The 25,126-nt window shown below is 37.1% G+C and overlaps 4 protein-coding genes across 7 annotated transcripts in view; 2 read left to right on the forward strand and 2 right to left on the reverse strand.

The window, feature by feature from the left end:
• LOC105680419 (uncharacterized PE-PGRS family protein PE_PGRS20-like) overlaps nucleotides 1-10,577 on the reverse strand; it is a 100,293-nt gene extending 89,716 nt beyond the window's left edge. Inside the window, exon 1 of the mRNA XM_033319528.1 lies at nucleotides 8,491-10,577. Coding sequence (XP_033175419.1) covers nucleotides 8,491-8,573 — 83 coding nt within the window. The 5' untranslated portion in view covers nucleotides 8,574-10,577. The remainder of the gene's footprint in view (nucleotides 1-8,490) is intronic.
• A 1,968-nt stretch (nucleotides 10,578-12,545) lies between these two features.
• On the forward strand, nucleotides 12,546-17,429 carry LOC100741496 (dynein regulatory complex protein 1). Of its 2 annotated transcripts, none has more exons than XM_012382526.3 (11): nucleotides 12,546-12,769; nucleotides 13,822-13,930; nucleotides 14,087-14,437; nucleotides 14,510-14,907; nucleotides 14,982-15,198; nucleotides 15,257-15,383; nucleotides 15,456-15,670; nucleotides 15,744-15,892; nucleotides 15,978-16,198; nucleotides 16,370-16,749; nucleotides 16,823-17,429. In XM_012382526.3, the coding sequence occupies exons 1-11, from the start codon at nucleotides 12,561-12,563 to the stop codon at nucleotides 16,844-16,846; spliced, it is 2,400 nt and encodes a 799-aa protein (XP_012237949.1). In that variant the 5' UTR covers nucleotides 12,546-12,560; the 3' UTR covers nucleotides 16,847-17,429. The 2 variants fall into 2 exon arrangements, with proteins under 2 accessions (XP_012237949.1, XP_033175378.1); XM_033319487.1 differs by having other exon boundaries at nucleotides 16,373-16,749.
• LOC100741969 (zinc finger protein 346) lies at nucleotides 17,288-19,997 on the reverse strand. 2 transcript variants are annotated; one of them, XM_012382528.3, is made up of 6 exons: nucleotides 19,730-19,997; nucleotides 19,237-19,433; nucleotides 18,926-19,064; nucleotides 18,822-18,851; nucleotides 17,698-17,837; nucleotides 17,288-17,627 (listed from the first exon to the last, which is right to left on the reverse strand). In XM_012382528.3, the coding sequence occupies exons 2-6, from the start codon at nucleotides 19,423-19,425 to the stop codon at nucleotides 17,460-17,462; spliced, it is 666 nt and encodes a 221-aa protein (XP_012237951.1). In that variant the 5' UTR covers nucleotides 19,426-19,433; nucleotides 19,730-19,997; the 3' UTR covers nucleotides 17,288-17,459. The 2 variants fall into 2 exon arrangements, with proteins under 2 accessions (XP_012237951.1, XP_024221734.1); XM_024365966.2 differs by lacking the exon at nucleotides 19,730-19,997 and adding an exon at nucleotides 19,543-19,691.
• Nucleotides 19,998-20,476: 479 nt separating this feature from the next.
• LOC100741850 (zinc finger protein 717-like) lies at nucleotides 20,477-23,636 on the forward strand. Of its 2 annotated transcripts, XM_003487453.4 has the most exons (2): nucleotides 20,477-20,933; nucleotides 21,340-23,636. In XM_003487453.4, exon 2 carries the CDS (start codon nucleotides 21,466-21,468, stop codon nucleotides 22,522-22,524), a length of 1,059 nt encoding a protein of 352 aa, XP_003487501.2. In that variant the 5' UTR covers nucleotides 20,477-20,933; nucleotides 21,340-21,465; the 3' UTR covers nucleotides 22,525-23,636. The 2 variants fall into 2 exon arrangements, with proteins under 2 accessions (XP_003487501.2, XP_024221733.1); XM_024365965.2 differs by lacking the exon at nucleotides 20,477-20,933 and having other exon boundaries at nucleotides 21,334-23,636.
• The last annotated feature ends 1,490 nt before the right edge of the window (nucleotides 23,637-25,126 follow it).

The following is a 25,126-nucleotide window of genomic DNA, read 5'->3' on the forward strand; positions in this document are numbered from 1 at the left end:
CCTGCCTGCCTGCCTGCATGCCTGCCTGCCTGTCTGTCTGCCTACCTACCTATCTACCTACCTACCTACCAGAATCTGGCTAAGCTCACACTAAACCCGTATCCAGGATCTTTGGACATAGCTTTCGAAGCTTGTAATTAAACGTGGCTTCGTAAAATTGGGAAGAACAAAGAGTAACGCGGAATAACTTACTATTTATGATAACCTTTAATATCGTTGAAATTTAGTAGTTATAACAATCGCATAAGAAATTTTCTATGGGAAGAACGACTGTAACGAAGAATTTAGTCGCACCTCAACGGTAGAAGAATTGAACTTGAAGTCTATTCGCATCGTAATGGAAATCGATGTTACGTGAGTTTTTCTTGCGAAACGCTATACGTTGTTACAGCTGTCAGAGATAAACATGTTTTGTCGTAGCTTGACGGAAAGCTTGGATTTTTATTATTGGGAGATACGTTTAGTTGCATCTATCGAACAGTTATTTTATACGTGCTTGGAAGAAATCGATGTCGGAACGCGTGCTTTTACCAGTGAAAAGGTGTTTGCCTGCGCCTGACGGATCTATTATGGCAATTCCCTTTGTCCCTGAGAACTTGGGCCCTACCCTAGTCCGGATGTCTTGGGCTGGTTCCGGATCTCAGATTACCGGGCCCCTCGAGGCGTTTCAAACGGAGCCTCGCTCTACTTATTCCATGCTTAAAAAATATCAACTGAATGTACTGAGAAAGAGTCCTTTGTTCTTTCTTCATACACGTACTAACCTCGTGGCTCCGTTATGCATTAATTTTGCATTAGATATGTCGTACAAAAACCACAACTGTCCATAATTTTTCATCCCATGGCGACCTTCATTGAAAAAATACAAAATATATTTGTAACAACGTATACTAAATAATGCAAGGGGCGTAGAAATATGAAAAAATCGTTTCTATAGACAGTATCTATTTGTCGCGAACACGTAAGATCGTTCTATGGTACATCCTTCAAAACACGTCCTCTTAAGATTAAATAAACAAAAAAAACGTGTTTTTATTCTATCATCGACAAAGACTTTTTCGGCCTATTATATTAATACGTTGGTTTTATATCTTTCGATCTCTAACAGAAAATTATTCATAAGTATATTGCATAACATATGTAACGGTACAGAATACACGATCGCCCAATAATTACGATAAGGAAACTCGTAAAATGCACCAGTTCCAGGCAGAAAAACGAAAACAAAGCCTATGTTTACGACAAAAGTATGATAACACAAATATCTTGAACATGTAATGTGTGCGATACAATTATGATGGCATAAGATCTGCGGGGAGGGATTATTTTTGAATCCGAAAGGTAGGGCCTTGAAATCTACAAAAAACGCACGTTCTGACTGGCCCCAAGATGAAGCGACGTTGCCAATTTGATGGTGATGCGCACTGCTGGCAACGTCGCTGCAAACTCTATCGATTCCAGATCTACAATTCCTCGTGAGCCCTCTGGGTCACTCGAGCACGTTTCCGTGGCACGGTACGTGACTGCAAAAACCATTGCGTCCATTACCAAAAGTTGCCATAAAAATAGAGGAATTACTCTGTTCGGATATTTATCTCATGGGAATAGCTGTTATTTCGTATTGAACATGCCAACGTTGCCCCGAAGTTCATAAAACATTCTATTAATATCAAACAATGGAACAAAAAGTTCGACATTCCGCGAAGGGAAGAGGAAAAGAAAGTTCTGCAGGCAGGTGTTTCGGTTACGCGACTACTTTTGTACGAGTCATAAGGGTACAGAATCGTAAAAGACAAATACTCAGCACCCAAGAAAAGAAATGTAATTCGTAAAATCCTAAAAAATATTATAGAAATGTAATTAAAAATATTTCTTACGTAAGATCTCCCTTGAAAGATATTTTTTAGTTTTCTCCCATAAAGATCGTGTAATTGCCATTGCGCTATCGTTTATCAATACTCTTATGGAATGATAAAGCAATGCTAAAAATATATTATACCGTTATTTGTGAATGCTGCATACTTTAAAGAAAAATGAGGGCACTCACGTTTAACAACTATTAAACAGGGTCACTGAACGGTATACTCGTTCCATTCGATTTTATGCTACTGAACGATGCATGCAGAAAGAACGATTTGCAAGAGATTCTTGAAATTCAATTATCTCCTAAAAGTAGTTTTCAATTATATAGTGTACAAAATTAAATAACTTGAATCGTGATATACTTGTAGACTTGGTCGCTCACATTATAGAAACTATGCTTACAAGCAATTCCAATCATATTTTGCAAAATATTGCCATAGAAATTTCTATAATTTTAAGAACTATAGTTATATAAAAATCTTTCAAATTCGCTAAATAAGAATTTGCGCTAATAAAATTTATTTCAACGCTGCAATTTTTAATTCGACGTTTTGTGTCAAATAATTCTTATAAAAAACATTTCTGAAATTAAATAAATATCGACGATGCTCTTAACGACATAGTTATTTCTTAAATATTTTACCAAGAATGCTTGTTTATAGATTCCCCGCTACCTCAAATACGGTAGTATACGAAAAACAACAAACGTTCGCATAGAATTCATATAGTCAGGAATAAGAAAGCGTTGGGAATCGCTGCAAGTCTCAGCCGATATTTTTGGAACGAGTCATAGCCGTCTACCTCCTTCCCGAACTCGGCGTCTTTGCTGGTGAAAGTCAGTCGTGTGTTCTATGTGGCCAAGAGCCCTTGGAAAACATACGAGTCGTGTACATGGAGATACATCCACCTATATGTATATATGCATACGTATGTATGCATGCATGCATCTACAATAAATATTACACATGTACGATACGTATACCTTGCTATAACGGATTATTATATACATATATTATATACGTAACAAAGACGCTTGACATCTTCATAAATTATTTCAGTTAATAACAACGACCAGATGATTCACTTCCTTATCATACCAAAGAATGACTACTCCCCGATATTGAGCATAGTGTTAATCGTAGACTTAGCAATTATAACGTATCTACGAACACGACATAACATATAAAAGGAAATCATCGTTCAAAGATTTTATGATAAAAAGGTGGGACGGAAACGAGCACATAAAAAGCAATATATATTGTTACTAAATGTATATCAGGATGTTATCATTACAATCTTATTTTGACTTTTGTTCACATTTTTAAATCGTAAATAACAAATATACACAGTATGCATGTAGTTTAGCTAGCACTAGCATTTGCCATTCACACACGAAGCTACATATCTCATGACAAAGTGATAGAGTACGAGACACTATCGTAGTTTTACGAACAACTGCCACAAATTAGTATAGTAGCTTTGAAAAACAAACAAATTTTGCCGACACTTTAAAGCAAAAACCCTGTGTATCAGAATCGGGTGAACAGCGGAGGAGCGACCAACCAGTGTACGAGTTCGCAGAACGATGATCGAGGCAAGTATACGGAGTGCTCCGTTTACCAAGCTGCCAACTCAGTCGCTTTAGTGTGCAAGAGGGTAAAGGATGCGACGTTGCCAGGCCAACAACACGTAAACGACCGGTACAGACGTGGCAACGACGCGAAACGAGAGACACGCTCCGAGACACGAAGGAGAAGGCAACGTAGTCGTTTCGGTTTGAAACGCAATGCCGGCCGCTTGCCAGATACCGTAACAGGGTCGACGGATGAAGAAATTTGGCGGTATCGACTTCTTCGTGCAGGTGTTCATCAAGAAGACCTCAATATTTGAAATCTTAAAATTCGTTTACGGCAGAACATCACGAATCTAGGAAAAATTATGTTATAGTTTTGTGGCACTGTCTTTAGCACGAATGCCTATCGACAGTTTACACGCGAATATTAAAGCAATCATTGCAAAAGAAACGCCACGCGTTTCATATAAAAAAACGAAAATGATCGAAATGATTATCTCCTTAATGAAGATTAAAATAAATCAGAAAACACTTGTACGTGTATAAAGTTGTAGTAATGCGAGAAAATATAACAGAAATTAAATATATACAACGAGAACATGATAAAGTAAAAAAATGAGATTTTCTTAGCGTCAACATGATTATATTATGGAATTCAGAATGCAATTAACCACGTCTCAACGGCGCAATGCGTCAAGAGAACGTTCCGATTAATTGTTCGATCTTCGACCTCGTGTATACATTTATGTAAGTACGTAGGAGTTGATATCGAGTGGAGCGTTGAATCTTTCACGTTACTTTTTTTTTTGAAAGAAACTTCGGTTTAACTAAATAAAAAATTATCTAAAATATACCCCGCTATATACCAAGTATATTCTGAATTTATATCGATCCTATTAATTATCTGCATTATCGACGAATCACGTCTCGTGCGTTTCACGACAAACAATTCGTTTTCGGGATATCATGTAAAATACATGATTTACTTAAGTCTTAAGGAACGGTCCGCCGAAGAAACAAGGAATTCGATTGCTGCTATAAGGAACAAACACTCATACAGAAAACCGAATCCCCGTGTACATAGAGGATATATAACTCGGATACATATTTGTGACAGATCGTCGTATATCATCATAGGTGCACTAACACATGAAAATACGTGTGACTGGAGGTTGTCGGAGAGTCGAAGGTTTTCGGATGGGTGACGTCGAGTGGAACACGAGGACGAGGCGCAGAGGAAAGGTGGGGTGAGCATGGGGTGCAGGGGCGCGGTACGGTGTGGGGTGGGGAGAGATGGGGCAGAGTTGCGCTGGAGAAGGGGAGGTGGTCGACCACGCGCGATCAATATAACAAAATACGCCGGCAACCCCCACATACATACATACATGTACGCGTGCGCGCGCGCACACATTCTCAAACACTTTGTCAATACATCGACCCATCATGCATGTATACATACGCGCGAGCGCGCACATACAAATTGTAAATATAATCTAACGTGCACACGATCTCGCAGGTTGAGTGCGTATATACATATACATGTATATGAATGCTGCGCATACTCTTATCTCCGTGTGACCATAAATTGCAAACGCGATACGTGTGCATATTACTTGTGCACAACCATATATACGTATGCACACTCGATGGATACAGTTATATCTCGCTTATAGCGAACGCACAGAAATTCGAAGGTATATCATGTGCCATGCGTGTATATAAGAGGGAAATTTACGTTTCGGTAAGTAGGTAGAACGCATTACACGAATACGATGCACATGCCGTGCGCATAAGAATGTACCGGATGTGCGTTTCAAAACACATTTTCAGAATCGAGATCTCTGACTTCATGCACGGTCCACGTAGGGTAACAAGCATGCTTAAGATCTGCTAGATTTCTCATTTTCGTTGGTGTTGTCCTAAATTGGTGTTGTAACGGATAGTTAAAAAAGAGCTCATAAAACTTACGTTGCGAAAAATGGATGAGATAAAATTTAAAGTGATTATTACATACATGCAGCTAATTGTACATGTACACGAAAATATTTAATACAAGTATTTGGAGTCGTTTAATAACGGAAAGTACCTCGAGTAATCACATATCATAGCGAAAACATGAATCTACTTCGTGTTTTTCTGTGAGATATCAAGCTCGTCTGGAGTTACAGTCACACGAGGTATAAAATTCAGAAGAAAATAAATCCTTGTGAACACTGAATATTAAAATTTTTAATTATTTCTCACATATAAAGTTTTTATTTCCTGCATATTCTTAACCATAAAATATAAACATAAAATCATACATGAAATCAACAAACATAAAATCAATTTTTAGCTATCGGAAAAATCATATTATAGAACAAAAAAGACATACTTCTCTACGTACACTTATAAATATATCTCTTATAAGATCATCGTGGAAAAAGAAACTAACATTACAAATAAAATGAAAAATTATAAATAATGCGATAATAAAACTATGGTCGCATACACATTTTAACATTGAAGTATAAAAAAGAAAAGACATTCGGAATTATATTCTAACATATATTATTCCATTGTCTATCGCACGTTTAGAGAAACAGGCGGTCAACGGCGTAACGACGCCACCCGCCATTTTAAGGACGAACCTTAAAGGCTATAACGCATGGTAGACGACCATAAGAACAGAGCTAGTGAACAGACCAAGTATGTATGTATCACCAGCTAGGATGTAAAATGCAGCATCGCTAGTAATATAAATATTCAACAACGTGTGCATTTAGAAAAGAAAAATTAATAGCACAACAGGACTAGAATCCATAACGAAATCATGAGAAATTCATTTTCCCCTAGAAATAGGGGAATATCTTCTATTCTTTTACTACTGGAAGTCAGATAATATTACATCACGCCACCTAATCGATACAAAGTTAAATATTCTGCTTTCGAAAATGCGTTCGAGCCCAAAGAAACTATGAACTTACAGAAACATCCTTGACATTTCTTTTTCAATGTTTATGGGTATCTTGTGTATCTTAGAATAGTTACAACCTCCAAATGTGAAAGGACTCGTGATGTAACTATGAATAGAGACGATTTTCGTCGTTTACGTAACTGGTAAATAAAATTCTTAATGAATACTGATATAAATAATTAAGCAAAATAATTAAAACTCGTAGTACTACATTGTGTTCCAACTAGTATTGTACGTAGTACATAATATAATAAATGTATCAAATGCGATTTATAAGACTTATTTTTCTAAATTAATAAATCGTTCGATCGTACGTGGCAAAATTGATAATAATAAGAATAACTTTGTCAGTTTTGTGAAATTATTTACAGTAAAATAACGTACATTGTACTTATCTCAAGCTTTTGGGTATCCGAAAATTGAGCGCCACTGCGCCACGTCACCGTTAGTTTTCACTTCTGTTTTCCTACTCCGATCTCTGCTCTTTAACTATTCTGCCTGCATTTCAGGTGCATTCTTATTTTGTGTATTATACGATATTGTTCTATATGTGTAGTAAATGCGCGTATAAGGTTGTGGATATTTTTAACGGCATAACATAAAGCAAATACATCCGTACGAAACTGGATACAACCGAAACAATTCATAAACGTAGTGTGTATTATCCGTATTATTTTTTAGTACATTTAACGAATATCTATAAAATTACGAACGATACCCGGTCCAAAATACGCAAATAGTAAGTATTTTTCAAGTCGACAAAACTACCAAAAGTCGGTAAAAGAAAATTTTTCAAGTCCGTGCGATAGTTTATCGTGGTAAACTGAAAGAATAAAGATAAGTCCTCCCTAATAGGGTATTATATATTATAATCTTTTTATTTCAATCACGATAACATATAGAACCTATTAATATATTTGTCAAAACATTAAATCGGAAATTTACTTCGATCTTTCAACAAAATACTTTAAGGTTTTATGGTTTTTAAGTAAAACCTAATAAAAAGGAAAAGTTGGACGATATGTAATAACATAAAATAATAATTTTGAAATTAGGAAGTAAACGAAATGGCTTGTAATAGATTGTCAAGTTATTCGGGCGCTTTCTTTTCTAGACGCGCGAAAGGCGTGCCTAGTGGATCCACGGTTTGAGTGCCACTGTCGAACAATAACTTCGTGCCGCTGCGAGCTCTCAAAATGGCTGTCCTCAGCTATTATTACTTCGGGGAAAAAACAAATGACGGCGCGCTCACGCTACGAGAGAAGAGACAGAGCCAAGGCTCTTCTTCGTATAACGCACGCCGTGTATGCGTGTGTACGTAAGGTGTGGGTGTGTACATACGCGTGCAGGATCCTCGATCTACGTACAGAGTTAAAAACATCGAGCCAATACACCTTACGCGTGTTCCTGAATTCCGATTTTATCAAACAGATAATACCGCTCCTTTGTTACACGAACGTGTAAACAAAATAATAAGTAACAAACAGATTCGCGCGACATTTCTCTGGTTTATCGGCCATGAAATATCGTACATACATATACATATATACAACGTTGTTAGAGATTCCGGCTTGGCTAGAACCGACCGTTCTAAAGCCTGGCAAACGTTACGAAGGCACGACCGTACAGTCGCAAATTTTCGGTGAAATTATCGTTGACCGTGCCCAAACTGCAGTAACAACAAAGACAGTCTACTCCCCCCCCCCCTTAAATGTATGCACAGGATCACTGTGTATTTCTTTTTTCGGTCAGTTCGTTACACTGGACTGGAGGATTAATGGGCAAACAAGAAATATTTCGATGAGCCGGAAGGTTCGTAAATCTCGCATTAACGTTGCGAGACTCTTGTCCTTTCGTATCGAGGGATACACAAAGGTATGTCGAGAAGGTAAACGAAAAAATAAGATCCAAGTTCCATGCACGCTATCATATAAACTATAAGCTAGCTATATAGGTAGAAAGAACAAAACGGTGTGGCTTGGACTTCGTCGAATCGAATTGTTAGTGCGTATGTACATAGAGACATATATTATATATGTAGTTATGTAAGATAGGCTTTGTTAGAAGGAAGATACAAAGGAAATAAAGATACGCTTACCGTTTGAAATGCTCTCGTATGCGATCCTCTCGGATGTTTTCCGGCAGATTTCCAACCCACAGGTGACGTGTCTCTCTAACCATTTTGCTCCGAACTCTTCATTTGGGATCGGATGTTGTGGTATCGTTTGGCGGCACTGTACAACGACACACAACTTCGCCCGACGCTAATCACAGCACACTCTCACCACACACCACCGATATTCAATGCCGCCACCAGGTCGGCCAAAGAAAACCTCTCTTTTTCTCTTTGCCGACTTTCTTTTCGAATCGTTGTTTGCTCGTTTCGCCACGAAATCAATAAGTAAATAATCGATTCGGATTTGACGGCACAATTTTTCTTATTTGGATCGAGAAGAAAAAACTTTCTCGCGTGTAGCTCGCGACACACACGCGACAAGAAGCAAAGAAACCGTTACGTTACGCGTATTCCACGACGAAGGAAGGAGCTTCCTCCCACTTCGACACTCCCAATTTAATCACTGGCAACAAACAGATTATCACTAGTCACTAGCCGGAAGGTGGTGACCCCAAGCACGATGAGTGCTGTCGTCAGGGCAGCGCCGTAGAACGATCGGCCAACAAAACAGGGTGGCTACGGAGATTTCGCGATCAAATTTTTGCGTCGCTACGTACGCTGACGACAACCACGACAACGACGCCGACAACCACGACAACGATGATGACGATGACAACGACGACGACGACGATGACGGTGACGACAACAACCACGACGACGGCGACGACAACAACCACGACGACCACGAAGAAGTGGAGGAAGAACCTCGATAGTGGACACCACTGATGGCAACGGCTAGAAGGATCAGAACCGTCGCCGAACACCACATCGTATACCACTGAATCGCGTATGAAGAAAGGCGGTTAATCACACGTCACACTAAGCACACCGGGCACAATGCGCGGGCGATACATCCCAGCGCATATTTGCCAAGCATTATTACACTCGCGTCGATCTGCCTTGATGATTTTCAACCGTCGTTTTCTTGATATCGTACACCGATCAACAAACAGAGCCTTTCCAGACACGCTTCCAAACTCTCGCGTGAAACCCCACTTGAAAAAAAAAAAAGAAAACAATCGATCCACCAACGGATAGAACCGTTGATGTTTTCTTCCTGGCGAATATTAGAACGTGCAACTCTTTTCTTTTCACCGCGCACACGACACACTATATTCCTTTTCCTCTTTCCTCTTACTTTGATTTCTTTTCTATGACTTCACTAACGCGCGTAGTCGCTTCTTTCACATCACTGTATCATCACCGCTTGGTACCTCGTTAATGGTATAACACGTCAGATATATTTCGTTAGTAAAAGCGAGGCGCGGTTTCCTCTATATTTTTTCTCGCGATCGTACACAACTCGCCGTGTCACATAACGTGCATTGATCGAGAAAATTAATGGTACTATTAGTGCAACTCGATCGCTACGATGCACGCTTGTATATGTACGTCTTAAACGCACTCGCTTCGTTCACTCGGGCCATGTAACGCGGATGGAGCTGGCTTCGCTCCTTCTCACTGCACTACACTACTCAGAGTGACGTCACCGTGGCGGGAGCGTAGTATGGCTCGCTGGCTAGTATCGCTGTTGGCTGCATGGTGGGGGATACCACGTAGGGGAACGAAACGAGTCTACCTCGAAAAGCAGCGACTTGCAATCGCGATCGTCGCACGCCAGCCGGTGAAGTGTACCCATGGTGGGGGAAACTTTTCGTACATCCCCGTAGGGGAGAGAGTTGGAGGGACTCGTTCGAATCGAAGCAAGGACAGGTAGGGAGAGAGAACTCGGGTCTCCAGGAGAGAAGGGATAACGGGTCGAACGAGCTAACCCGAACCCCCGAGCCGCGCGTCGTCCCTCACCGTCTCTTCCTCTCCTCTCGTCTCTTCACTTCGCCTCTTTTCCCCCATTCTCCACTGGCGAATCGTCCCGCACCCCGTGTTCTCCTCTATCCTCTTTTCTCCTCTCTTCTCTTCTCTTCCTACTCCGTAATCTCTTCGTCTTCTTCCTCCTACCTTGTGCCTCCTCCGCCGACGCCACTCATCCGCCATCTTTGTTCCACGCTCTCTATCTCTTTCTCTCTTTCCATTCCGCTCTCACCAGGGCCGGTTTAGGGGCAGCCAATTACCCGGGGCATCGGTACTTTCTACCAAGAATAAAGACGGAAAATCGGATTATTACGAAAATAAAAGTACTTAACTCTTGTGACGTGCTCTCTAATCAAGGAAGTAACGATCAAACAAACGCGTCGGTTCGATCCTGTGTACAACCTATTAAAATATTTTCTAGTTCAAACACGAACGGTCTTTGTATACGAATACCTTGGATACAGAATACATACGAGTTACGATATAAAAAATTTATGTATACACACTTCTATTTTGTTTGATATCGCGATGCTATTTTATCTACGATACAGGCAAAGTTTAGACACGAATCATGGAACGGGACATGATGTAACGAGGAATTTTATTTCTTTCGAATACGCTAATTTAACAAATTATAGAGGTCACGCTGCGATGCAATTTTTATAAATAACGTTAATTACCGTGTAAGACATATAAACATAGAATACCGAGAAATATCGTAAACAGATACAATGGACGATATACCAAAATGATATCGAAAATTTATGTACGTTCTTTGGGCGTTGTATTTCTAATCGTATATATTTAATTTCACTGAATTATCACTTATTTTTGCTAGTATCGTATTCAAAGTTCAATCGAGATAGGGGAATAATGCGTTTTGAAGCGGTATAAGGCACCGGAGTGCATCGAGCCAGACCTGGCCATGCTCCATCTTGTTTCCGCTAAAATCGCGTCGAAGTCGTAGATTCATGGCGTCGATCTAGTGCTGCGAATTCACGAGACGTATCGTTCGTTTGTCTTTTACGTGTCGTACCTTCTTTTAATGCTTCGCAACGGTTCGTTCGTATGACATTAACTCTATTGGCGACAATATCAAACATCCGTTTGTCGGTTAAAGTACGTCATCGAGGCTAGAGAAAGCGATTTCCGTCGCACTCGAATTGCTTCGTCCGAAAACGAAGGCAGTTTCACGACTGTTTTGTAGTTGAGAACGCTTTGAACGAGAAACGCCTATTGCGTGTTCTGTACCGGTGATTTATGGGCACCTTCTAACGTACAGTACCCATATACCTATACATAAAGATATTCTCTGTATTAAATTGTAAATGGTATTGTAGTACAATAAAATATTATGAGGGCTTTTCACAAATTATATTGCTAAATAAGACTTTATGAGTTTACATTGTAATACCATATATTTATTATAATTTTTTTCTATATAATTTACGTCTTAAATCTTTCACTTATTTTTAATGTCTCAATATAAATATATATTTATAATGACTAAAACGAATAAAATACAATGAAACAATAAGAGATTCGTGTAAAAATATTAAATATTTTACTTTTTTATATTTCTTTACCTCAAATGGATAGTAATAAACAGCGTAGATTAAAGAACTCCTGAAGTCTAAATTTTGTACAAGATAGTAGTTTAATTACTAAAACAGTAGTGCAAAAATTAAATACTGCAAGAGTAATTAAAGTGTTAGAATGAATAATGTGAAAAATGTCGATAACAATGGATTTGTATTTTGGTATACTTGCAATTTGATTTTGCGACGTATAATTTACCGAACCTCGATTGGATTATTTTAGAACTATATCTTTGTTTGCGTTATATATATATATCTTTTATTTATCTTTTATTTATCGAGACATATTGTTTTTTTAATTGCATAAGACGGCATAAGTGACGGTGGCGACAACCTCCAATGAAGCAATCTAATAATTATCTTACAGTCGTACACTCAGTGCCACCTGTAGGAAAGATAAATATTACAAACTTATTACCTACCAACAATAAGCACGAGGAAAATAATTTCATATCGAACAAACAAAATTGTTTATTCTATGTAAGCACGTAATTGCAATCTTTGGTTATCAGTTTTTATAAATCCATAATATCTAACCTTTTTCGCAGTATGTCTATTTTTAATATTCATACGAAGTAATGATATATGAGTATTAATCTCTTAATTTCAATCTTAGTCATATATTTTTTCACGTATATTATCGCGCATCTAAGTAAAAGAAACATGTCATTGCAAGATAAACGTTCAGAAATTACAGTACATACAGAAGAACCATCTATTTTATCATACGATGCAAACGAGCGGAAGTTGGCACGCAGACTTCGTATACAACGACGTATACAAACACGAGATAAGTAAGGGTCGTATAACATTTCAATAAAAGTATCTTATATAGTAAATATATTAATACCATACATTTTCTTTCAACGATAGTAGAAGAAAGATAATAAATAACAATGAACTCGATCGTATTTTCATATATTCTGAGCGTATGTATGTAGATGTGGGCAGAATTGTAAATCAATTGTTGCCTCTTATTTGGCTAATCATTAAATAACTAATTAGATGTCAGATAATACATAAAACTGTTAGGCAGCAGCATCGGTTGCGATCAGCAATCTAAAACTGGTCGTACATCGGTTAAATTTACTGGTAAAACGGAATAGTTGTAGGTTAGTATATTTTGATTTAATTTTCTTATGTCTACAATGCCATGTAACAAAGGCCATGAAAACGCAGAAAATTTAAGGAACGCCGGACGATAGTTGCGAATAATCTTTGCATAATTACACAAAATTTTTTCATGCTGCTTACAATGAGAACAGATGATGCAGTGTATTTACATACATTTGTACATCTACGGTGATTTGACAACCAAAGTCTAATTAAAAATACAGAACATAATATACATAATTAGCTGAAATGTTACATAATCTTATAATTTTGAACATTATTGAAGGGTCTAAATTAAAAATACAACAACTAGAATCTAAATTAAAAACTTGAAATTACCGGAGGATTTTAATTAAAAATTCCTAGATGTACGTATCTACATTTTTTACGTTTTACTTTAACAAATATATTGATATATTAAAATGTATTAAAAAATGTACATACATAAGGATTAACAATTTGTAGAAACAGGCATGAAAAATAATCGATATACGTTTTATCTCTCTCATATATGTTTCGAACAGATTGATACACTGAAAAGCTACTTATATAGTTAAATCGTTGGTTAAAAGATACGCAGCCTATGCGTATAAACGATCTAACTTTAATTTTCGAAATATCGAGGAACACACATTTTTCATTCGTAATCCCGATAGCAGAGATAGAAAAAGTATATCTATCTCATAGATACCGCTTCAGAGAGTGAAAAGAATTAACACTATTCCGATGTTAGACAGATAAAAGATCAAGATGAAGAAATCGAGGAAATAACTCCTATCGAGAAGCAAATACTCGATAGCATAGAAGCCTTGGACAAATTAGCCGCAGAAGGCGATGAAGTGGTATGTATGTGAGATTCGAATCGCAAATAATTATTTTTCAAGAAAATACACTTGAAACTCTCTCGAGTCAACAAGTAACCAATTAGGATGATAACTTATAATTGCTTGGACGTAAGAATCGCGAGTTAACGAACGATGTTTTATCACGTGATGTAGGTTACAGGCATCAGAGTGGCGAGTGACGCGAAGGAACTGCAAAGACGAAAAGAGATGCGAGAGAAGAGAGAAAGATTATTGGAGGTACTCGAGGAGGAAGATAAAAAATGCACGGAGAAATATCGCGAGATTACGGAAAAATGGCCTGTTATACTTGCATCGAAACATCCGCTGGATATTCACGAAGAGTTGGAGAGTCAAAATGCCAAGTGTCTGGAAATCTTAGAGAAGAAGGACGCGTTGATCGCGGAATTGAAACAAGAACTTGATAACGCTGATCTACAGTACGCCGAGGATGTAAATAAACAGAACGAGGAGATTGATTTGCTTATCGAAAGGATGGAAAACCAAGTGAGTAATACGCGTCTCGAAGCCTTTTGTTTTATACATTTCCAACCGATACATGCGAAATGTTTTCTTTAGATACGAATAATGAGCAAAGCTTATCGCCGAGAGGTAGAATTGATCGAAAGTGTCATCGAAATGGAGCGGAAAATACTTTTGGAATCTTCTTTGGAAAAGTGGAATGTATTATTTAAGCAGCTCAATGACGATACATTCAACGCGAGGAAAAAAAGGAAGGAGGTAATGCGCGAGTATGAAGAGGAAATGCAGAGAGCGATGATACAGCATCAAGAAGAGTTTAGGAAACAAAAGATTATGTTTGAGTTAGAGATACAGAACCTTCAACAAGAGATACAGAATATGAAAGCCTTCTGTATGATGAATACCGAGAAATTGGATTATAATTACGCGGTGCTGAAACGGCGAGACGAAGAGAATACTATCGTAAAGAATCAACAGAAAAGAAAAATTAACAAGTGCGTGCCAACGTTAAATTACTCGTCCTGATAATTTCAGTCGAGTGAGCCGAACGGGTCTATTTACGTTTCAGGCTTCAGGATGTTATTAATAATTTAAGGAAGACTTACACGGCACTGGAAGAGTCGACCAGGGCGGAAATTCAAAAGATCACGAATCAAATACTAAAGTCGCATACAGCTATACTAGACTTGGAAGAAAAGTCGAACCATCTGACAGTCGTCAACGATAAAAAGTACATGCAAATTTGGGACATGAATATCGAAACTGCGAACGAATTAGTCGATAAGGTACGATAACAATGTGTAATTAATGGGAATAGTCTCGTTCGGTGATTGCATATTTCAGATTTTAACGGCAGATAGAATTATACACGAACAATTGTTAATAATGGATTGGCAACCACCGGAGGTAAAGTTATTGAAAAAGGAAGAATTACCGTCGTATTGCGGAGCGATGTGTGCCTTGAAAGCAGGTAAAATTTACTTAAAGAATGATTTATTTAAAAAATCAGACGATCTGCAAAGTTCTTTGATCTTCGTTCAAGAACAAGAGGAAGCCAAAAAACGAAAAACAATATCTAAATCATATAAACCAACGACTATCTTAGAAGAAATTAATTTAGAACGACGCTTATTAAATCATATTCTTAAACTAATTTCCGAACACTGTGATTACCTTATCGAAGACACTTTGAAGAATTTACTCTCCGATTACACAGAAGAGGATAAGCTATTGATTCGATTGGATAAAGCATTTGAGGTGATGTTTTCCATATAAATAATATCGTTATCGTGTTGTTATAAGTTAGTTATAAACATAATTGAATTTTTAGGCTCTAAAAATTACAGCCGAAGAAGAACTTCAATTTTTATTGAATTTTTTCTTACCGTATGCATATTGTCCCACGTGTACGGTTAAAACTATAAGCACATCGAGTGTTTGTGGACAGTCTGCAGAAATTACGGAAAGTTCTTCGTCCCTGTACGTGATATATCGTTGATCTTAAAAGGAAAGTCATAAAATTGACGTTAACTGTAATAAAATATATCAATAATAAACATTTCAGAGCCACTATTTCTGATGTTTGTGGCAGCGATACACTTAATACGAAAGAAGCCAAGTTAGTGGCAGCTATGGAAGAAGTACTTTGTTGTGAAAAACTACACGATGATGGTCATGAAAGTGACATTGTTATGAATAGAAGCGTTCCTTCGACCGAAACACCGCCTGTTAATACAGAAGTTGTATCGACTTGTGTATCTGAAGGCATTATCGAAGTTACTGACAGTGCGTAACTGAAATTGATCTATTCAAATTTTTTCTCAATATTACCAATTTATCAAAATAACTACTCAATCTATTTGCTTCTGTTATTTATTAATCTTGTTGTTATTGTTGTTACTACAATTATTGTTATTATGTTACTACAATTGCGTATATTAGTTTTTATTCTTGTAGCAGATGGCGAACCAAAACGATCATTAACCTGCGATAAAGGCCATTTGTTGACAATTGAAACTGAATTTGTCTCAAGTGCGTTAAAAGAATTTGTGGAAAGATACGAGTTCGTTAAGAAAGAGGTATCACCTGATAAAAAAGTAATTAAAGAGAAAGTCACGATATCACGTAACATAACGGACGACGATATAACTGATTTTTGGGAACGATATAGGAATATTTTTCCGAAAGATAAAGAAAGACTATGGGATAATCTATTGATTGGTCTTAAAAAGTATTATGAAGTGCTAAAGGAAAGGCATCGATTAAATGCTGAGACGCAATCGTTACGAAAACAGAATGCAGAAATGCGTCGTTTATTAAGCAAGTATACCACGCAGGTAATGCTAAAATAATATAAATGAAATATTTCCTTGTTAACTTAGGTTTACATTACGTATATCTGAATTTCAGCCTGAAACTACCATAACGCATTGAAAAGAAAACGGAATTTCGACAACAAAATTTTTATGTTGTAGGATTAATAAAAAATTATTAATTATTATTACTTACAACATTATATATTTTTCCATTCATTTTTAAATGAACATATATACATTCATACATTACGTCGGTACCTTCTTGCGCTATTTTATCTAATATCAAATACAATGTCAATCTTTCAAACGTATCTTAGCTTTTAATGCAACATCGGCACTTTGTACAATTTGTTTTTAAAACTTTCCTTAATTATTAAATGCATCTGACAAAAATTTACATGTGATTTCCAATTGAACTAATTGTGTTTCAATTATATGTATATTTATATTATATCCTGAAGAAATAATGCAAAGAGAAAAGTTTATATCTTAACGTGGCAGAGCCTCCAATGTTCGTGAATTACAAAATTATATATAACATTGTGTATTTACTTATTCGTATATGTGAATGTCACTTAATGTTCAAAATTTAAGTATCAAATTAATTTCGTCGTTTAAAGAATCATGATCCTACTTGGAATGAATTATTCTTCTTGGAAAGAATAAAACATGTACTTAAATAATTCATATGAGTATTAAAATAGAGATATTCATCTTATTACGTTATTTTCCTATGTCTGATTCGTGAAACCTCCTGGTACAAAATTGTTCGATAGCGATTGAACGAAATTCTTAGGATTTACACCAGGCTTAGGTTTTTTCCAATATGGCAAAAATCTTTTTTTCTTTTGAGTCCTAGCTTGTTTTAATTTACCAGTATGCTTTTTCGATGTTATATGCTACAATTAAACATAAATTATATCATTAAAAGGTTAGTAATATTTATTTACCTTATTACTGATAACATACCACGTTGTATTGCATCTGAGAATTGAAGATTTTATTACACATGCTGCATGAAAGCGATACGCCTTTAGACACAGTGTTTTCTTGGATATTCATAGTTGCAGATGTCACTGAACTGCCAACATCTTTGTCAGTCCACCCACCTAAGCATCAATGTGCGATCAACACTATCTATGTATCACAACCGCTGAAGCGGTTATATGTGATAATAAATCAGCTTGAACACTACATTCATGCCATAGAAAAAGCAACCATTAATACAAACATTATTAACAAAAGACCACCGTAAGATTTTAATGATGTGTATATGTATGTGTGTAGCAAATTTTACCTCTTCAAAATAAAAAAAATGTATTTATAATATATTATTTTATGTAAATTTTCTCATAAAAATTTTTGATTTTTCATTTGTGTTACATAATTGGGAAAGGTATTACAATTTATACCTGCTATCGAACATAAACGAAATGTAGTTAATAAATGGTTTTGTACAAGAAACTAATAATTGATTTTAATTCTATTATGATTTAAACACTGGATTATTCAAAGTTATTGTTTTACAGAAGAAAGTTAAGGATAGGAGTAAAAGAGAAATGTAAGAAATAGCAAAATGCATTTGCACATTATATATTACTGAAAGGGATACAGTGAAACTGAAAAGGAGCCAAATTATTTTGTAAACAATGTTAATTTTATTAATTATAATATGTAACTAATCAACTCGTTATCACGTTATTATTTTGTGGCGATATACTCAAAGACAAATCAGTAATAAACAATAAATATACAATTTCAATTTGGTAGAAGTATATAACAAACATAATAAATAAATAACTAATAATAAATACCAAATTATGATGTATAAATTATAACGAACATGAAAGTATCACCAAGCATTTCCATATTGATTGGCAAATGAAAGCTTTTAGGCAGAATTAAGTCTCTATTAGCTCATAAAAACAAATGGAAAGCAAAAGTAAGCAGCAGTGTTAAGCATGCAAATGTAAATAACAATAAAGAATAAATTAGTACAGCAACATTCTTTTCTATTACTTTATCCATACACAAAGTGCGACTACATTTAAGCCCATATGGTAGCGGCTTTCGTACCATATAACGTGTATTACCTCTCATAGCTTTCTTTTTGTGCCGGCTCCCTATAGAAAATAAAATTTATTTAATACGTTAAAAACATACAAAGGTATGAAATAAATCTTACTTTGTAATATACCATTTAAATGTGTTTGAAGTTGTTGTATTGAGTTTAGACACACATTACACACATTGCATTTCAATCCATTTGTTTCTTCGTCTTTTGTAAATGCTACTTTGGTTTCTTCAAGAGATGCCATTATATTTTTGGATCTAATCTGTAAAACAAGCATATGTCTCTATCTGATCTGATGTTGTTTTATATACGTTTTAAAATTCATGAATGATTCTTTTTATTGCATGTGTGTTACCTCATACTTCAACTTTTCGTGTCTGTATTTAAGTGTCTTATAGTAGTATAGTACGATTCGTTGCTTTACTTGCACAAACCTGTTTAGCATGACGCGCTCCTTGTAAATGTGTATCTAATACTGTTTGACTGGTAAATGAAAGATCACAATCATCACATCGAACAGGGGGTTTCTTTGTAGGTAAATTTCCCATTATATTATCTACTACTGCTTTGGTTACTGGATCATTCAAGCCAGGACTTATTACGCTTTCTGACGATACAGCCATTTTTGGAACTAGAAGTTTCATATAGAAATCAGCGAATTTATCAATAAATTAAAATTAAATTGTTATCAAGTTCAAATTTTATTTTACGATAATATAGGAATTAAAAGTTATGGTCACCTGTTATATTGTGCTGAAATTGAAACGGTTATACTTCTTTTTAAAGTTACAGTAGGTGTGTACGAGATATATTAATTTCGAATAGAGGTTATTATTATTAACATTATGGAATATTATCAAAAGAACTAATATTCTAACATATACATATACATATAAATTATTGAATTATATATTATATAAAGCGTACCTATCTGTTGAACTTTGTATATCGGAATCAGATACACCACTGTTTAGTTTCTGTATTAAACTTTATATTTTCTTAATGAATTTCGAAAAATACTTAGAGGGCAGCAATGTTTATAAAGTTTATAAATGGGTTATCTCTTTAACACTTTTGATACAAATTCTCGAGTTGGTTGCCTGCTTTTTTTAGGAACATTATATTCAGGTAGTAGCAGTTTCTCTATTAGTGGTTCAATATTACATTTGATAGGCCCCAAGAGTTCCTAGAATGTCGTCACTTAAGGCGCGTTTAGTAATTGTATTGTGAACTAAAATACTGCGCACAATTAATTTAATATAACGCGTAAATATTTGAAACGAGATACGCGTATTTACGACGTTGCTTTATTAAATCGAATTAATGCAACAATAAGAAATAGTATTTCAAATTACTACTTTATAACATTCTAATACTTGATAAACAATTATTTCTTTCTTATTAAATTTTGGTTATATATATATATATGATATATATATGTATATATGGTATATATATATGTATATATATATGATTGTTATTACAAAGTATACAACTTTTACTTTTAAATGAGTCATATCTATACCGTATTATCTATATATTTGTTCAGTCTGTTGTTAGTTAGATTTGAAATTCTTGAACGAAGTATTTCAGCTCAGCGAGATGGATATAAATTTTCGATTTAATAGAAACGAGATAAAAGATTGGAATATCTGCGTAAACATTTTACGTTCTTATGATATTTTTTTGGCTAAATACCCACTGAGTTAACGCGCAATGGGTGAACCGTTGAAAGAGATTAAAGTTCTTTATATAGAGAAAGTTTGTCCATGAAATATGCATAAAATCAAACAGGTGAATAAAGCTTTGTGAAAGATCGATCCAATCAGCGGTTTTGGAAGTGCGATGTTGGTCGTGGTAGAGCGTAATATTGGCGGTTTAAGAAGGGCAGCCAATTAGAAAAGTTGACGAATATCGTCGGTCGGTACTTAGGTGCGTGTGTTTGTACGAGTGTATATAGGTGACGGTCGTGAAATATAGTAGCAGCCATCTTATATTTTGTGTCGGAGAAAAACAATTTGGCCGTAGAAATGTTTCGCGATTGTCCGTGAAGCCGCTCGAGAACGGGAGGCGTGCGCTCGATGAGGCGTGACGTTTTTCGACCCTAGCCCGGACCACTACAATAGCAAAGGTTCGTAAAATGCTGCTTTCTTCCTCGGCTATGGCAAAAGCGACCCCCACTTGCGAAGCGCTTACGAAGAATCCGGTTTCGCAGTCAAAATATTCCGCCGTTTCTTCCGTCGCTTTTTTAAAAATAGAGTTGCCCGTGTTGCTCACTGCTGGGTTACGTTCTGTTGACGACGGCATCGTGTCGTCTTCGAGTGGTTCGCGTAAAAGTTATGCAATCAGCTGATCATCCAGTTACCTTCTGTCACTTGTCAAAGATAAATGTCAAAGCAATTGGTCTAACCTGACACGCGTATATAAGAGTCGGACATGCATGATACCGGAATTAAGAGTGTATCTACATCGTTGAAAATTTTTCCGCCATAACGAGTGTCATAAATGGCGATTTATAGACATTCCCTGTCATGCAGGTGGATTGGTACGCAGGATATGAGCAGCTTGTCAAGCGCAACCTGACTCTGCTCCCCCATCAAGAAGCAGTGCAGCAGCAGGAGCCACAATCGCAACAGCTGGCTCAGCAGCAACAGACTGATATAATGACATCCATGTTTGAACAACAAATTAAAAGCGAACCCATGGGGTTTTATTCTGTTGCTTCGAGCCGTTCAGATGGTTCAAATTCTATGGTGAATTTGTCGGATGATCGTGAAGACCTTTCTCAGCAAGAAGGTCACCTACAACCCCAGCAACAGACTACGTTACAAATAAGTCAGCAACAGGGTCAACAACAAACTCAACAACAGAGTCAACAGCAAACGCAACAACAGGGTCAACAACAGCAGAGTCAGACTGTGCAACAAGAAGTTCCAAACCGTCAATCTACTGGACAACAAACTGTCAAAGAGGGTTCGCGGTCAAAGCCACAGCCCTGTAAGGTATGCGGCAAGGTGCTATCCTCTGCTTCGTCGTACTATGTACATATGAAGCTTCATTCAGGCAACAAACCATATCATTGTACGGTATGCGAAGCAAGCTTTTGTCGGAAACCATACTTGGAAGTGCACATGAGGACGCACACAGGAGAAAGACCTTTCCAATGTGAGCTGTGCTTGAAAAGGTTTACTCAAAAGAGCAGTCTTAATACTCATAAACGAGTGCATACAGGAGAAAGGCCGTATGCCTGCGACATTTGTCAAAAACGTTTTGCAGTGAAAAGCTACGTGACGGCACACCGTTGGAGTCACGTTGCCGAAAAGCCGTTGGTGTGCGACAGATGTTCTCTCACATTCACGTCCAAGAGTCAATTCGCAATTCACATCCGTACCCATACTGCAAGTACCACGTACGAGTGTAACATATGCGGACGTACCTTTGTACGCGATAGTTATCTCATACGACACCAAAATCGAGTACATCGTGACATGAATCAAAGCAGTACGAATCACAATCCATCTACGCCCCAGAGTACCGGTGGTGGCACTCCAGGTACAGGTTTCGAGAGTCCTGTTTGCGATTTACGCTACAGCGAAGGACCTTCCTCGTTGGACGGCTTAGCAGGTTCGAAAGGAGGGATCGCGGCTGAGATCGCGAGTTTAGCCAAGCAAAACAATCTTCAACTTCCTCTACCGTTGCTACATCCGCAGACTACCAACTAGTGTTTAGACGACAACGTGTCCGAGTCCCTACCGCAACATCAACAGTCACCGCAGCAAGTAGTATGTCCCACCTCGGCGTCCTCGCCGTTCACACTTAATTCACCAGTGTCTCACGAGCACACCACACCGCAGAGTGTCTACCAAACGACAGGCTCCTCCAGTTCGCTGGATAGCCTCAACTCCCAACTTTATCCGCAAATATCGTCATCCCCCATAGATTCATCGGAGTCGCATCATCAATCGCAGCAACTGCATCGCGGCATTCCTCCGCCAGGGCTTCACCCTGCTCTGTATCTCTACGCTCAGTACTCGAATACTACAAGCAGCTCTCCCATCCCGTACCCCGAATACATTCAACGCAACAATGAGTAAGTCAGTTTATGCCAGCAATCACGATTTTTACCACGAACGGAGTGACGATTCGCCCGAAACGCGGACTCTTTGATCGCGTCTCGTTTAATGGTGCTGGTTGAACAAAGTGCCTAAAGAGCATCCACTTTCTGGATCACGACGGATGCTTAATCACAATCGTCGATTAATCGTTGATATTAAACAATTTTTACGCACCGACTAATTTTCATTTCGATCTTTTAACAATGCAGTGGATCAATTGTGAATTGATTACCGTTTTGCACGTGTCTATCTCACTTACATACTTCTCGGTCCATTTAATGGATTATCTAAATACGGACGCTGATAAGCGTATTTTAACGAGAATGAAATAGCACCGTTCAAAGAGACGTGCCACCACACGATCGACGAATCGGTTCGTTTCCACGATCGTTCGATTTTCCTTGTTTTTACCAATCTGTCGTGGTATATCGATGTTAGCATAAACTAACGCGCGCGCGCGTACGTTTCTACGCGAGTTTTTCCAAGTTTCCGCACTTCTTGATTTACCTGTTTTCCAATCACATCTGCGAGTACATATACATATATATATATCTATGTGTGTATATATATTATGCGCGAACCATTACACATACACATATTTATATTATATTTTTAAAGGAGTTTAGTCACTTGGATCTGTGATATAGATAGTAATTATTAACTACAATGTTTAAACTATTGGTTTACTATTTTGATGATATCAAAATGAGGAAATATAAAAAAAAAAGAAAGCAATGTCACGGAGCGATGTAGCTATCAGAATTTAAAGGACATTGGTCTCTACCGAAGGTGTTTGGTAGACACCCTACTATTACTTTTACAAACAAACAAATATAAAAAAACAGGAACATTACCGTTACTAATACTAATACTACTACTACTACTACTACTACTACTACTACTACTACTACTACTACTACTACTACTACCACTACTACTGCTACTACTACTACTACTACTACTACTACTACTACTACTACTATTGTTACTACTGCTACTACTACTACTACTATTACTACTACCACGACTACTACTACTGCTACTACCATCACTACTATTACTACCACTACTACACTATTAGTACTACTACTCCTACTAATACTATCATCCTCCCTCCACTACCATTTTACCACTGACATTTCCCCAGCTATATATTAGTCTCGCTATTATTACTACTACTGCTACCACTAACGCTACCACCACCACCGCCGCCGCTACCACCACCACTATTATTATTATTATTATTAGAAACACGCAAACGTTAGTTCATTTTAGCAACATGCATACCGCGTGTGTCGATAGGACCTATAATCCCAGTCGTCATGGTTTCTCTTTAGCCTTAAACCGTGATTATTTTATTATTTTACTCTTCTTTCTTGTCCTTCTTCTTGCTCGTCCTTCTACCCTGCTTCTTCTTCTTCGTCTTCTTCTACCTCCTCTTCCTCCTTCTTCCCCCCCCCCCCCCCCTCACCCCCCTCCCCCCCCCCTCCCCCTCTTCTTTTCTCTCTTCTCTCTTGTGACATTTCGTTTTAATCGTATCCCTTCGAACTAATTTTTCCACGTGCCCGATCTTTGTGCGTGTCTAAACGAATTAGACGAACGTGTCCGAAGGTGTCGGTACTCTTTTTATCACGTAGGACTATTGTACAGCTTATGAATCAGTTCCATAGGTGTACTTACTTTTCACATATCGAAGTGTATTGTACACACAAGGTACATATTGTACATACGTATACATATACATATAGATGTATTATAAAACGATGAGCGGATGTGCAGATCGTACTAAGTACTAGGAATGTAATAGCAGGGCTGTTGATTTTTCTTTTTGACTACTGTTAGGTATTAGTTTTTAGAGATTACGATTATTATTACTATTATTACTACTACCGCTATTATCATTGAATATTATTAACGTTCTGATTATTGCGATTATTATCGATCTTTTCAACGTTAACGCCACAAAGCTTAGATACAGCAAACGGGGGAACCATGACAGCCGCGAGTCAAAAGAAAAGAAAGGAAAGAAAACGAACAAAAAACGTGAGAAGGAATTTTCGTTTCGTTTGAAAAATTTCGCGCACGATCCAGTACGGTGTGTATGTTTGTTTTAACGATATACGAAAATAGATAATGGCGTGTGCGCGCACGCGTGCACGCGCCAAGCGATTTCGAATCGACAGCGCCAAAAAAAAAAAAAAAAAAAAAA

Source organism: Bombus impatiens, unplaced genomic scaffold (assembly GCF_000188095.3).
Source record: "Bombus impatiens unplaced genomic scaffold, BIMP_2.2 scf_0155, whole genome shotgun sequence".
NCBI lineage: Eukaryota > Metazoa > Arthropoda > Insecta > Hymenoptera > Apidae > Bombus > Bombus impatiens.